The sequence below is a fragment of the Lepidochelys kempii genome, chromosome 10, assembly GCF_965140265.1.
Source record: "Lepidochelys kempii isolate rLepKem1 chromosome 10, rLepKem1.hap2, whole genome shotgun sequence".
Classification (NCBI taxonomy): Eukaryota; Metazoa; Chordata; order Testudines; family Cheloniidae; genus Lepidochelys; species Lepidochelys kempii.
In genome coordinates, this window is record NC_133265.1 from 12,814,283 (window position 1) to 12,827,868 (window position 13,586).

The 13,586-nt window shown below is 54.6% G+C and overlaps 2 protein-coding genes across 6 annotated transcripts in view; both read left to right on the plus strand.

Annotated features, from left to right (window-relative positions):
* LOC140918192 (lysosomal alpha-glucosidase-like) overlaps positions 1-1,435 on the plus strand; it is a 28,793-nt gene extending 27,358 nt beyond the window's left edge. For all 4 annotated transcript variants that reach the window (XM_073362020.1, XM_073362021.1, XM_073362022.1 and 1 more), the window contains exon 20: positions 488-1,435. In XM_073362020.1, the coding sequence (XP_073218121.1) occupies positions 488-550 (63 nt within the window). In that variant the 3' untranslated portion in view covers positions 551-1,435. The remainder of the gene's footprint in view (positions 1-487) is intronic.
* Positions 1,436-2,767: 1,332 nt separating this feature from the next.
* The window catches only part of INTS1 (integrator complex subunit 1), a 35,885-nt gene continuing 25,066 nt past the window's right edge, over positions 2,768-13,586 (plus strand). For both annotated transcript variants that reach the window (XM_073362033.1, XM_073362034.1), the window contains exons 1-15: positions 2,768-2,835; positions 3,480-3,576; positions 3,977-4,267; positions 5,049-5,245; positions 6,744-6,881; positions 7,749-7,908; positions 8,377-8,482; positions 8,820-9,006; positions 9,154-9,299; positions 9,619-9,760; positions 10,155-10,331; positions 10,805-10,913; positions 11,601-11,721; positions 12,524-12,601; positions 13,112-13,266. In XM_073362033.1, the coding sequence (XP_073218134.1) occupies positions 3,519-3,576; positions 3,977-4,267; positions 5,049-5,245; positions 6,744-6,881; positions 7,749-7,908; positions 8,377-8,482; positions 8,820-9,006; positions 9,154-9,299; positions 9,619-9,760; positions 10,155-10,331; positions 10,805-10,913; positions 11,601-11,721; positions 12,524-12,601; positions 13,112-13,266 (2,065 nt within the window). In that variant the 5' untranslated portion in view covers positions 2,768-2,835; positions 3,480-3,518. The remainder of the gene's footprint in view (positions 2,836-3,479; positions 3,577-3,976; positions 4,268-5,048; positions 5,246-6,743; positions 6,882-7,748; positions 7,909-8,376; positions 8,483-8,819; positions 9,007-9,153; positions 9,300-9,618; positions 9,761-10,154; positions 10,332-10,804; positions 10,914-11,600; positions 11,722-12,523; positions 12,602-13,111; positions 13,267-13,586) is intronic.

Consider the following 13,586-nt stretch of genomic DNA (forward strand, 5'->3'; position numbering starts at 1 on the left):
TCTGGGAGTTACCCAGAGCACATGGTGCTGCTCCCTGCTCTGGACTGGGCTTGTGCGCCGAGCGGGGGAACTGGGAGCGGGGAAGGGCTGTTAGGGGTTAGAGCAGGGCAGTGGGAGTCAGGATGCCTGGGTTCCATTCCCAGCGCTGCCGGGCTCGCTGTGCCTCGTGCCCCAGGGGGCTAGTTGCATGGGCCCCTCTCCAGCGGAGCTGTGAGCTCAGCTCATTGTTTGCACAGCACTTGGAAGTGCTCACTGAGTGGGCAGGTGCAGATGCTGAAGGTTGTTCTAGCCCATTGCCCTGCTCTGCCCCTTAGCACCCGTCTGCTCTGCCCCCCCCCCCAGCCCCAAACCATCAGCTGTTACATCACAGGGCAGCGTGGCGCGTGCTCCAGCTGTGATGGGGGGGGGGGGTGCACCCAGCCCGGCGCTGTGTGCTGCATGGGCCCCCATGTCCCACTTTGAGCTTGAGTTTCTCCGTGTACTGCAGGTTCTCACGGTGAGCGACCTCAACCTCAACCTCAGCCAGGGATTCTCCATCCGCTGGCTGTGACTGCCGCACGCGCCTGGAGCTGGGCTCTGGAGGTTTCTCCGTCCGTCCATGTGTCTCTGTGCGGGGGTGGGGATAGGGAGGAGTTTCTGGGCATCCATGCGCACGCCAAGGCCCTGGCTGTGGGGTGCCGCTCTGTGCCACTGCTGGCTGGCTCCGGGTCCCTGTTCAGGGCTGCCTCCTGCCCACATCGGTTTGGACACAGACTGGATTCCACAGCTGCTTTGTGCCCGAGCTCAGCCTGCCTTTCCTGGCTCTCCCTGTCCCCAGGGGACTGCTCCTGCAGGGCAGCGAGAGCCAAAACTCTGCCCTGCTGACGCTCCCGAGCTCTGCCGAAGATGCTCTCTGCCTTGGCCCTTGACGCAGGGTTTGTGTTTAAAGACTCGGCTGTCCCATGCCCAGGACTGTGGCTCTGGGGCCTGGTGAGAGGCTCTGGTCAGCCGTTCTGTTCGCCTGTCTCCTGACACCAGCAGCACAGCGACGTCTCCTGTGACCCGGCTTTCACAACCTGCTGGCACGGTGCATCCCAGAGGGCATCAGCGCGCTGGGGTGGGGGGTGTGCTATACTGCCCAACCGGCAGGCCACGTCAGCGCTGACCTTCCTCCAGCCAGATGTCCCTGCATTACGGACAGTACTGCAGCACCCGGGGGGGAGGGAGGGAAGCACTGCGTACACAGGGGCTCCATGGCGGCCCACCAGGCTCCCATGGCACTGCGGGAGCAGCCTCAGCGCTAGCAACAGTGGTGGGATTTTCAGAAGGAAGCTGAGAGCCGCCCCACGCCGGGTCTGGCTGTGACACGGGTGGCAGTGCTGGGAGAAGTTAGGGAAAGGCCCCTGAACGCTCCTGGTGCCGCTCTGTCCGGGATGAATAAAGACAAGTAGAGGTGGCTGCTGTCTGGCTGTTGTTTCTGGGGCAGGGTGAGTCTGTCCTGGCATTCACTGCACACCCTACCTGTCTGCTGTGCCCCATGTGGGCCTGGCTGCGTCCATCCCATGACCGTGACTTCCCCCCCGCCCCCTTTGGTGTGTCCCCTTTGCCTGTTGTGTGTTGTCATGATGCAGCCGGTGCATCCCCTGGGACAGGGCTGTCTCTAGTGCAGGTCCGCCTGGTGCCAGCACAAGGGGGCCCTGATCCTTGATGGGGGTCTTGGTACAACCTTGATTCCAATAATAATGAAGCCGCCCTGGTCTGAGGCTGCATGTAACAGACTCTGCCCTGTGCAATATGTGCCCAGATCGGAGCAGGGGAAATGACGGGAGAAGCCTGGATTGTGCAGATTCATTCAGCAGTACTGTGCAATGCACCCTAGCAAGCTCCCCTGCCAGCCCCAGTGCAGCAGGGAAAGGCTGGTCCGAGGCCAGGCTGTGGGTTCACTTCCCTGCTGTCACACGGTCCCTGAGTGATCCTGGGTAAGTCATTCAGGGTACGTCTGCAGCTGAGAGGCGTGATTCCTCGTGGGGGCAGATGTACCCGTGAGAGCACTGCTCGTGCCAGCCCACGGGGCCAGGGCAGCCTGAATAGCCACCTGAGTACGTTCCCCAGGATCTTGGAGGGGATTGCAGTCGGGGGGCGAGCCCAAGCCCCCGCCCCTGTCACCCTGCTATGTTTAGCATGCTGGCACCTGGAGGTCTGCCAGAGCTGGGCATTACACCCCAGACCCCTCCTACCCTCCGCCAGCTGAGCCCCCCTGTACACCGGGGCCCCCCTGTACACCGGGGCCCCCCTGTACACCGGGGCCCCCGCGCTGTCCTGCAGCTACTATGACAGGAGGTGGGCGGTGGCTCCGGTCACAGTGCGGCCGGTGCTGGGCCATGCATGGGCTCCCTGGCCCCGGCCGCTGTCCTGCCCAGTCTCAGGTGGGTGCCCAGGGAGGTTCCCCCCGTCCAGCCGCCGGGGGCCGTGCAGCGAGAGGGGCGGTGCCTCCTGTTGCCCACCAGGTGGCGCTGCGGAGCTGGCGGGTGGGTGCAGTTCCCCCGCTGCCCTGGGCTGGCGGCGAGGCGGGGTGTAGGTCACGCCTCGGGCCACCAGGGGGCGTCACCTGCGGGCAGCCCTCGTGTGTGACGGGTGCGGGGACGGTGCGTGGCTGCGGAGGCAGTTCCTGCGGCGGGACGCTCGGTGGCGACGCGCGGGGACGGTTCCCCCGTCACGCCGCCAGGTGGCGCCGAGCCCCTCCGGAGCCATCGAGTCGTCGGACAGGGGCAGTCTCAGTTTTGGTTCCGGGTCAATCCCAGGGCGACAGTAGCCGTTTCCGGTTCCGGTGTAAACGGGCCCGGCTTTGAGCGGCAGGTGGGTGCAACTCAGGTGCCCTCCCCCCCTCCTGGGAGCAGCGCGGGGCTGGGGGCGGGGTCGGTGAATACCGGGGTTAGGTGGGGGGATGAATGGCGAGGGGCCGCGGGAGTAGTGGGGGGAGGGGCTGGGGTTACCGGGGCGGGGGCGGGGATGGAGGGAGTTACGGGGGGGCCGGGGGAGTAGCGGGGGGAGGGGCCGCGGGAGTAGCGGGGGGAGGGGCTGGGGTTACCGGGGCTGGGGCTGGGTGAGTAGCGGGGGGAGGGGCCGCGGGAGTAGCGGGGGGAGGGGCTGGGGTTACCGGGGCGGGGGCGGGGATGGAGGGGGTTACTGGGGGGCTGGGTGAGTAGCGGGGGGAGGGACCGGGGTAGTAGCAGGGGGAGGGGCTGGGGTTGCGGGGGCGGGGATGGAGGGGGTTACGGGGGGGCTGGGTGAGTAGCGGGGGGAGGGACCGGGGGAGTAGCGGGGGGAGGGGCTGGGGTTACCAGGGCGGGGGCTGGGATGGAGGGGGTTACTGGGGGGCTGGGTGAGTCGCGGGGGGAGGGGCCGGGGTTACGGGGGGGGGAGGGGGCTGGGTTACCGGGGCGGGGCGGTTGTATCAGCCATAGCCTCGCCCTTCGCCCATCCCCTGTCTCCACTCCCAGACCCTGCAGGTGACGCTGCGGCGCGGAGGCCCCGGCGGCATGAATCGCCCGAAGCCAGCCACGGTTCGCCGTCCCAGCGCGGTGCCCAAGCCCTCGGGTGAGTCCCAGTCTCTATCAGCAGAGGGGTCGGCCAGGCCTTGCTCCTGGAGGAGCCGTGGGGCCCTAGCGTGGTGGGTCTCATCACGGCAGCCTGGGTTGAGCGGGGCCACTGGCCGCTAGCTTAGGAAGGAGAAGGGGAGGCTCTTATAGTGCCTCGAGCCCAGCTAGGTGGCTCAGTGGGGCTGTTGATGCCTAAACTCCAGGCCTCCCAGTAGGGCTGGCAGCTGCTTGTGAGCCCTGCCCCTGGTGCCAGCCTCCAGTGAAATCTGCCGTGGCTTTGTCTCTGCATTGCTTTGTCCTGAGGCCTGGGGTGCCCAGGGCACTGGGTGGGTTTGTGGCTCAAGGGAGGGGATGGGGACTTCTGACTTTGTGGTCTCATCTCTGTTTTCCTTTTGTAGCTCATCCGCCACCAGGAGATTTTATTGCCTTGGGGTCAAAAGGCCAGGCCAATGACTCTAAAGCTGCTGTCACACTGCTTAAGCCAGCCCCAGCTGGATTGCCCTCTGAGCGTAAACGGGAGGGGTCCGCTGCTTTATCTAGTGCATCCAGCCTGACGGGATTGACCAAACGCCCCAAACTCTGCTCCACGCCTCCCCTGAGTGCCCTAGGACGTCTGGCAGAGGCTGCAGTGGCTGAGAAACGGGCCATTTCACCCTCAATAAAGGAACCGTCTGTGATTCCAATTGAAGGTAAAGCAACATTCTGGTTTCTGCTCGGGAGTTGTGTGATTGTGAGAGAGGGGGTATAGTCATGTCCTGCTCTTCTACTCAGCACTTGAGCTGAGAAGCCTTTTCGCTGGGGTCTGTATGCTGGTGCTTGGGGAATTCCATGTGCTTCCCCAGTGATGCCACTGTTGGCATAAGGCTCATGGGGAGTGTAACACTAACATCTTCCTGTGTTCAGTGCAAAGCAGGCACACTTTCTCTGCAGGCTTCCCGCCCTGACATTGTAGTGCCGGGTGGGATTCCCTCTCCTCAACTCTCTCTCATCCTTCCCCCGTCTGGGCATAGTGTTTTGCTTTTGGCCCTGCTTCTTTCCCCTCTCTCTTTTTATACTTACTGCTCCATCTAGTTTTTCACTTCAGGTGGATGTCCAATACCGGCACTTGAAAGGTCTCTCCTTGGGAAGTCATTGACCCCATGTTATAGCTCTTTGTTGTGTAACTAATGTGTTGAGGGGGCAGTTGTGTACTTTAATGAAAGCTCTGGGGGCTTGTATGTTGCATGTCTTTTTGCAGAAGGTCTTTCTGCTCCGTGGTGTTTGATACAATAATGGGGTTAAATTCTAGCAGAAAGAGAGACAAAGCGAGAGAGATCAAGGAATACAAGCAAAAGGGAACAGGAGTCTTCAGCAGAGCTTGCATGGGTGGAAAAAAGTGACCAGGGCACCATTCCACTCTGTTCAAGTCTCCCAGGACATGTCTTTGCTGCATGAGGATCAGTATTGACAGCTGTTTGTCTGTGATTGCAGTTGTCCCCACGGTGCTGGTGGATGAGATTGAAGCAGCTGAGGCAGAGGGCAATGATGACCGCATTGAGGGGGTGCTGTGTGGAGCTGCAAAGCAACTGAAAATGAACAGAGCCAAGCCTGATCCCACATTGTACTTGAGTCTGATGTATCTGGCAAAAATCAAACCCAATATATTTGCCACCGAGGGGGTTATTGAGGTGAGAGCTGTGTTCGTTTTGATTAACGAGTGTGATGTGATGTTACCTCGCTGTGCTGACAACTTCTGAACACAGTGGGCTCCCCTGGATTGGCACTGCAGCCTCTTAGCACAGTGACATTTGCCCTGGTGCCAAGAATTGGGCTGAATGAATACAACTGTAACTGTGAACTGTGTGATGGGTTGCTCTGTGTGTTCCTTCTCTCAGCTCTTTACTGTGTCTAGGGTCTGCCACCTAGAACTGAGGTACAGCTGAGCCCTCTGTCTCACCAATCTAGGTTCCCTCTTGAACTGTGACATCGTGACAAGCTGCAAAGCCCTCCAAGTTTGCACTCACACCAACCTCCACAGGCAGGGACCACACCCCTCTGTGTTCATGAATGCTCTGGCCAGCCACTCATGAACCCACAGTAGAGAGGCTACAGCCAAAATACTCACAGTTCCCCAGCCTAAGACCCCAGAGCTATACCATCCTGCCCTGGTCAAAACCCAACCAGTATGAATTTATAACTCAGTCCGCCACTTCTGCAAAGGAAAGTGGACATGCCCCGACTCTCGTTCATGAGCTGAGATTTATCCTCCTTCAAACAACACACAATGTTTTAAGTAAAATATAAAATAGATTTATTAACTACAGAAGGATAATAAGTGTTAAGTGATAATAAATGAGAGCAAACAGATCAAAGTAGATTACCATAAGAAATAAAACAAAACTCAAAATAAGTCTATAGTATTAGATAGGGTCTGAATCAGTAATATCTCACCCTGGCTGATGATACAAGCAGTCCACCAAGTTTCCATACACAGGCTAGAAATCCCTTTAGCCTGGGACCAGCACTTCACCCTGCAGTTCAGTCCTTTTCCTCCGATACTTTCAGGTGTGTTATTGTAGGGAGAGTGAGGTGCAGTCATGATGTCATTTCCCCCTTTTCTATCTTCTTCCAATTTGCTGGAAAGCACTTTTGCTGTGACCTGGGTCAAACAGTTCCCGTTGTGTAGTGCTATCTCTGAGAGGTTTGTATGGTACGCAGTTCCTGGGGTAATCCTTGTGCTTGTGTGCATTTCCTCAATAAGCCATTAACATTGTTTGAACTTCCTATTGGTCTACCTGAAAGGCTGCTTGTGGGTGTTCTCAACCTCGCAACATATTTCAGTAGCACATACATAGCCAAACTTCATAACTTCACATAAATTCAACAAGACATTAATGTCTACCAGATCAAGACTTTTAGAATGATATCTAACAAGGCATACTTTGTACTAAACATAGCCTAATTGTAGGACAGTGGTGAATAAGGGGTTGCCAGGGTGTCACACCTCCCCCCACTTAGTTTACTGCAGGAGTAGTAGTCACTGACTAATACAGAGGCAGTGGCCTAAGGTTCTCTTCAGGTTTTGACTATACAACTCCCAAATATTATGGAACATTGTAGTGTCACCCACAGGTGTTCCCTTGTTTTCATCTTTCGAGGGATTGATTCTTGTCTGACATCTTCCAGGCACTGTGTAGCCTCCTCCGGCGAGATGCCTCCATCAACTTCAAAGCCAAAGGGAACAGCCTGGTGTCCGTCTTGGCCTGTAACCTTCTTATGGCGGCTTACGAGGAGGACGAGAACTGGCCAGAGATCTTTGTCAAGGTACATGGTAGCTGAGGGGAGAGCACTCCCACTGGGTGATGCCATGGTGGGCGGGGCCAATGTCATTGTGCTTGTCACCACGTAGGGGAGGGCAGGGTGACATTGGAGAGGAGCAGAGGGCTTGTTGCTGCTACCCTGTGATGCTGTAGAGGGGAGAGTGGGTCATTGCTGTGGGGAAATGGAAAAAAGGAGGTCACTGTCTGAGGTGGGGGCAGATATGCAACAGGACCGGTGGCTGCGTTGGAAGATTGTGAAGGATGAAGTCCATGTTTCTCAAACAAAGGTCTGCAGCTAGGTTTTCATTCAACATTGCGACGCTGCTCCTCCCCTGCCTCTCTCTAGCCTTCCTATTCTCCCTTCTGAGATATGCTGCCTCCCCTGATTGCGCATCCTTGTGCAGTGGTGTTCCTGGCTGGTTTGTCCGTGGGGCTTGAACCCATGATCTCTGGGTCTAAAAGCACAAAATTCTTGCTGCTAGAGCTACAGAGCCAGGTCTGTTAGGTCAGCAGCAGTAGCTGACTTAAATATTTTGATGTCATCTAGCTATGAAAGCGGGGAGACCCACAGTTTAGGGGAAGAAGGATTTGCCAGTGGTTAGGATACTAGCCTGTGGTTTGGGAAACCTGGATTCAATTCCCTGCCCCCGCACGAGTTTCCTGTGTGACCTCGGGTGAGTGTTTTGGGCCTCAGTTCCCCATCGTGCAACAGGGATAATAGCCCTGCCCTATGTCACAAGGCTGTGGGGAGGATAAATACGTGAAAGATTGTGAGGCATGCACATATCTCGGTGATCGGGCCACGTAAGTACTGAAGATGGATAAATGTCAGCATTGCTCCCATTTATATTCTGCTTCTTGCCCCTGGCAGGTTTACATTGAGGACTCGCTTGGAGAGCGCATCTGGGTGGACAGCCCTCACTGCAAGACGTTTGTGGATAACATCCAGACAGCCTTCAGTACAAAGATGCCCCCGAAGAGCATGCTGTTGCATGGGGAAGTTGGCCGCAGTGGAGGTGACCTTAGTGCAGGTAAGGAGGTGGTCGAGAAGAGCCTAGAGATATTTTTAGCCTGATAGTCTAGTAACAGCTCATCAGAGGAGATCCCAGTTAGGGCTTATGTGGATTGGGCAGCATGCTTCTATTTGGTGAGATGGGGCACCTCTCATTGCTCTCTAGTGCCCACTCCTCCCCTTGAGGGATGCAAGGACTACCAGGGCCGAAGGTCACTTTTGGGAAGGAAATGGATGGGATTTGAGAGCTCCTCTAAGTACTGCAACACACTGGAAGATCCACCTAGAAGATTGTGGGGAAAGCAGTGACAAGGTGTGGCTGAACACCAGTGCAGAGGCGCTGGTAAGAGGACTTCTGGGGAAGAGGCTGTTGGAGGGAGCTACTTGGAGCGGAATCTCTCAGTGCTAGTGAATGGTCTAGGAGTGCTAGGGGTGTTGCTGAGGCGTTGTTATGTCCATTCATGATTGTGTGTTGATCTGTCTGTAGGGAGTAGCCCCCACCCCGCCATGGCAGAGGAGGAAGATAGCCAGAGTGAGTTGCTGATTGCAGAGGAGAAGATGAGTCCAGAGCAGGAGGGACAGCTTATGCCCAGGTACAGTGCCCCTTCCCTCCCCAATCACAGAGCCTTTTGGCATTGCAGCTCTCTGTGCAGACTCCTAATCCAGAAACCACTCTCGCAAAGCTGATAGCTGGGAACATCTCCCAACCAGCTCTCCTGTGGCACACCCTAAAGACACGGTCTCCCCCAGATACTGCCCAGTGACGTTGGATTGGTTTGTGCCGACTCCTGGATACCAGAGTGTTCTGTTGTCCGTGCTGTTGAGTGGCCCTTGCTCTCCAGGTCTTGGTTATGTGCAGGAGGTGTTTCAGCAGATACTAGGTAAAGGAAAAGTCTGGACCTGAGCAAATGTGGGATTATTGTGCCTCAGATACGAAGACCTCGCGGAGAGTGTGGAAGAATATGTCTTGGATATGCTACGGGACCAGCTCAACCGGCGGCAGCCAATGGATAACGTCTCCAGAAACCTCCTTCGACTGCTGACGGCTACTTGTGGCTATAAAGAGGTCCGGCTGATGGCTGTTCAGAGGCTTGAGATGTGGTTGCAGAACCCAAAGGTAAGAGTGTTGGTGGTATTTTCTCCTGACCATCAAGGCTGTAATTACACTGTATCTAGTCTGGAGGCCAGACCAGTAGGACCAGGAATTTCTGACTTTGTGTGTGATAGCGGTTGGTTGTTGACTCTTTCTGGTCTTATTGTATAGCTGACCAGACCAGCCCAGGACTTGCTAATGTCAGTCTGTATGAACTGCAACACACATGGGTCTGAGGACATGGAAGTCATTTCCAACCTGATCAAAATCCGTCTCAAACCCAAAGTCCTTCTCAACCACTACATGTTGTGTGTCAGGTAAGCAAGTTAATAGGAGCGTGTGACAGTCTGAGTGCAGTACAATGTTTGCAAAGGGAGCCAGCTTCTGTTTAAAGAACTGGAAGGGAGGTCTGGTTGAATGCAGTCTCTTAAAATCCCTTCTTGAGGGCATGTTGATTCTGAGTGTCACTGAGTGATTGATTGGCAGACAGTCCTTTCTCTCTGCTGGAGGACGCGGTGTCTTCCCTTCTTGTCACACTGTGTTTGTTATGTGAGTTGAGAGACTAGAACTGTATGCCCCATAGTAAGAAATCCCCGGTCCATGGGATGCTCTGCTAACTCTGGATTCCCCTTGCAGAGAGCTGCTGAATGCTCACAGGGACAACCTGGGTACCATGGTCAAGTTTGTGATTTTCAATGAACTTTCAAATGCAAGAAACCCCAACAACATGCAGATTCTCTACACAGTGCTACAGCACAGCTCCGAGCTAGCACCAAAGGTAGGGACAGGAGCCTTGCAGGTGTTGCGTGTGTGATCAGTACGTACCTGAGGGGGAGAGTGGCTGAACTGGATCTTTATTTTAATGGAGTCTCCCCAATTGCGTGGGTATTTCCTTTGGTTTGGAAATCTGTGTACAGTGTTTGTCTGAAACAAATGTGCACGGGCAGTGTCAGATTCCCGAACACTTTGGGTATGTGTCTTTGTAATTAACAGTGCTGTCATCTTCAGGAGAAACCTCCCTGACTGTGGCTCTCCCAGTAGAGCTCCCCAGTGAATTCATTCAGGCCCTGGTGCGCTGATAACACCAGCAGGGACTCAGTGTGTCTAGTCTCTGTCCATGGATGTTGGTCCTGGATATTGGGTGCTAAAGGGCTTCTCTTTTGGGGCCTCAGTTCCTGGCGATGGTGTTCCAGGATTTGCTGACTAATAAGGATGATTACCTGCGGGCCTCGCGGGCGCTGCTGCGAGAGATCATCAAACAGACGAAACATGAGATCAACTTCCAGGCTTTCTGCTTGGGGCTCATGCAGGAGCGGAAGGAGGCCCAGTATACAGACATGGAATTCAAGGTACCACCTCGTCTTGTCATACCACCTCTGCTTCTCATCCCAGCACTCCAGCTAGTGTTCTGAGGGACTCTGTGGCATTCTCCCTTCTCTAATAGTTTGACCCCTCCATGCAGTGCTCTCTTGCTCTCCCTTCAATTCTACGTGGCTTACCTGCTGTCTTCTCTTGCTTATTTCCCCCATGATATTGCTCAGGTGGACATGCGTCATCCCCTTTCCTCCTTGTATGTATGGCTTGGCTACTGCTTCTTGCAGTTTAGTGGCCACATTCCAGTCCCTCTTTCCTATCCACGCTGCTTGGACTTATGAACCCTCCTTCCTGTTTCCTGGCCCAATATCCCCTCACTGGCACCCCTGCGTTGCCTCTCCACCCTGCATGATTTTACAGGCATCTCTGGCAGCGGGTGCACCTTTGGATGATGGACACTCATCCTCCAGATGCAGCTGGGATATCAACCGTAGTGATCTGTTTTTAGGAGCGGTTTGTCATCCACATAACTGACCTGCTGGCTGTCTCCATGATGCTCGGCATCACGGCTCAGGTGAAGGAGGCTGGGATTGCATGGGACAAAGGAGAGAAAAAGAGTAAGCCTCCTAGCCTGTATTCCTTTGAACATCGGACATGTGGGGTAGAGAACATCCAGAAGTGGCATCGGGGGAACATTGCAGCTGGGAGTAGTGAGGCTGGGGGTAGGAGAGGACCCCGAGAATTCTGGCTGGTGGAGTTGGGGTATGAAGGGCCACATCTTAGTAAATCTACCAGCTGGATGCACAGTCAACCCTGGGAATCACTCAGAGCAGAGGTGCTTGTAATAGCCATAGAAAACAGTGGCTGGGAGACATGTACTAGGAGGAGAAAAGGGGGACTGAGTTGGCGTGGTGGGAACAGTTCAGAAATCTGGCTTTTGTATGATGGAGCAGCTGTGAACATTATAAACTACTTGAGAGCCAACTATCTGGGCTAACAGGAAAGCTGCTGCCTGTGCATGTCCTTGTCTTAGCCTTGCATTTCTGCTAAAATGTCCCCGGGTTTATTCTAGTTCCCAACGGTGGTACCAGAAAGCCCCCTCCGCTACCAAATGTGTGTGCTATAATAGTGGTGGGTGCTGATGGTTAGCTGGTCTCGTGTGCTGGGCCTCTCCAGGTAATTCACTGCTGATTCCTTGGAGCTATCTGCTTGTGAGATGGCTGTTCATAACAGTCACACCCCAGCTTCCCAGGGGGCTGTGAAATACGTGCATAGTTCCTGACCTGAGTGTATGTCTGTTTCAGACTTGGAGGTGCTGCGTTCCTTCCAGAACCAGATTGCTGCCATCCAGCGAGATGCTGTCTGGTGGCTCCACACAGTGGTTCCATCTATCAGCAAACTGGCTCCGAAGGACTACGTGCACTGGTATGAGGTTCAGTTGAATGGAGCGGTTCCTAGCAAACCTGCTCTGGAAACCCCCCCAGTCACATTACTGACTCTACTAAACATGCTATGTAGAGACAACTGGAGTGTCTCCCCCACAGCTGCCAAGTAGCAGGAATGCTCTGCCTAGTGGTAGGGAGATGGATTTGCTTTCCCTTCGGGATTTCACGTGCACTTCTGTACAAACTTTAACGCTAAAGGCTTCTGATAGTATTTCAACAGTATTTCCATTCCAATTATGCTGTCAAGGAAACAGCCCCTTTGGACCTGTGTTTTGATCTGATCTGATAATGGAGGGAAAGGTCCCTAGATAGGGAAGCTCTTGTACAGAGTGGAGACTAGATAGAGCTCTGTCTCCGACACTTTCTGCCCTTGGAGGCAAGAGTATACTACAGAGGATTAGATGGTTTGAGGCATTTGTAATGGGACCAAAAGATCAGCTGAAGTCGTTAATAACTGAAATCTGTTCCCACCTAATGGCTATTGGGGTCTCCTTGGAAGTACTGCATATCGCACCACCCATCGCCATTGCAATTGGTACTAACTGTTCCCCTGGTTAGTCTTGGCAGAACTTTCCTCTTGCCTGAGGAGGGAGTCCTTCTGGGTCAGAGTTGGGACAAGTTAGCAGTGTGGGGAAGCTCACCTGTATGATATATTCTTCTGTGGATTGTATTGCGCTCCAGTCTCTACGGCTCTCCATCCACCACCTCTCAATTCACACACCGGGGAAAGATACACTGGGTTTCAACGAAAGTTGAGAATTTATTATTGTCTCTCTCTGTAGTCTTCACAAGGTGCTGTTCACAGAGCAGCCAGAGACCTACTACAAATGGGACAACTGGCCCCCTGAGAGTGACCGCAAGTAAGTACATGCACCTCATTTGCGATTGGGTTTCCATGGGGAGAGCTGTGGAAGTAAGGAGAGGAGAAATCAGACATTTATGGTGCTTAACTAAGCTCTCCATAAGGATGTTTTATATCTCCTGTCTTTGAAAACATCAGCAGAGCAGAGGTCTCCTTGTCCCTGTCGGAATTTTCAGAAGATGGGGTTTCTCCAGTCTCCACCTGTCCCTTTTCCTCCTCCCCCAATCCCCACACCAGTTGGTGCTGTGACTGCAGAGAGAATGGCCTTGCATTGCGTGTGGTGCTGGGGATCTGAAGCCTGCCTGCCTAAGTCTGTAAAGTTCAATTGCAGGGGGCAAACTAAGCCGTGTTCTGGAAGGGGGCTTGTTCTCATATGTGACTAAGCTAGGGGTTGTGGGCACTGGTTCCACGTCCAAGCAATACGAGCCCAGCCCCAGGCTGCGATCAGGAAAGGTTCCCCTTTCTTTGGACAGTGGGTCACTGCCTTCTCTTTATTTCTCATTCCCAGCTTCTTCCTGCGCCTCTGCTCTGAGGTGCCTATCCTTGAAGACACGCTCATGCGGATCCTTGTCATTGGTTTGTCACGGTCTCCCCTCGGCCCTGCTGATGCCATGGAGCTTGCTGACCACTTGGTGAAGCGGGCGGCAGCTGTGCAAGCAGACGGTAGGAATGCTGTGCAAAAATGGTTTGGTGACGTAGCAATTCCCGCCCTATTGAGAGTGGGCAGCCTGTCACCTTCCTGTCCCCCCTCCATGTGGGTCTGAGAGAGTCTGCAGTGCACGTGTACCACTGCTCCCCTGATCTACCTCAGAATGGTTGGAGCAGGTAGTAAGTGCATCTGCATTAGACTTGGGAAGAGCGTTTTGATCTAGTTGTTGAAGCACACGACTAGGAGCCAGGAACTTTCTGCCACTGGCTCTCTCTCTGTCTCTGGGCAAGTCACTCACCTCCCTGCACTATTCTCTGTCTGCAAAATGGAGCTA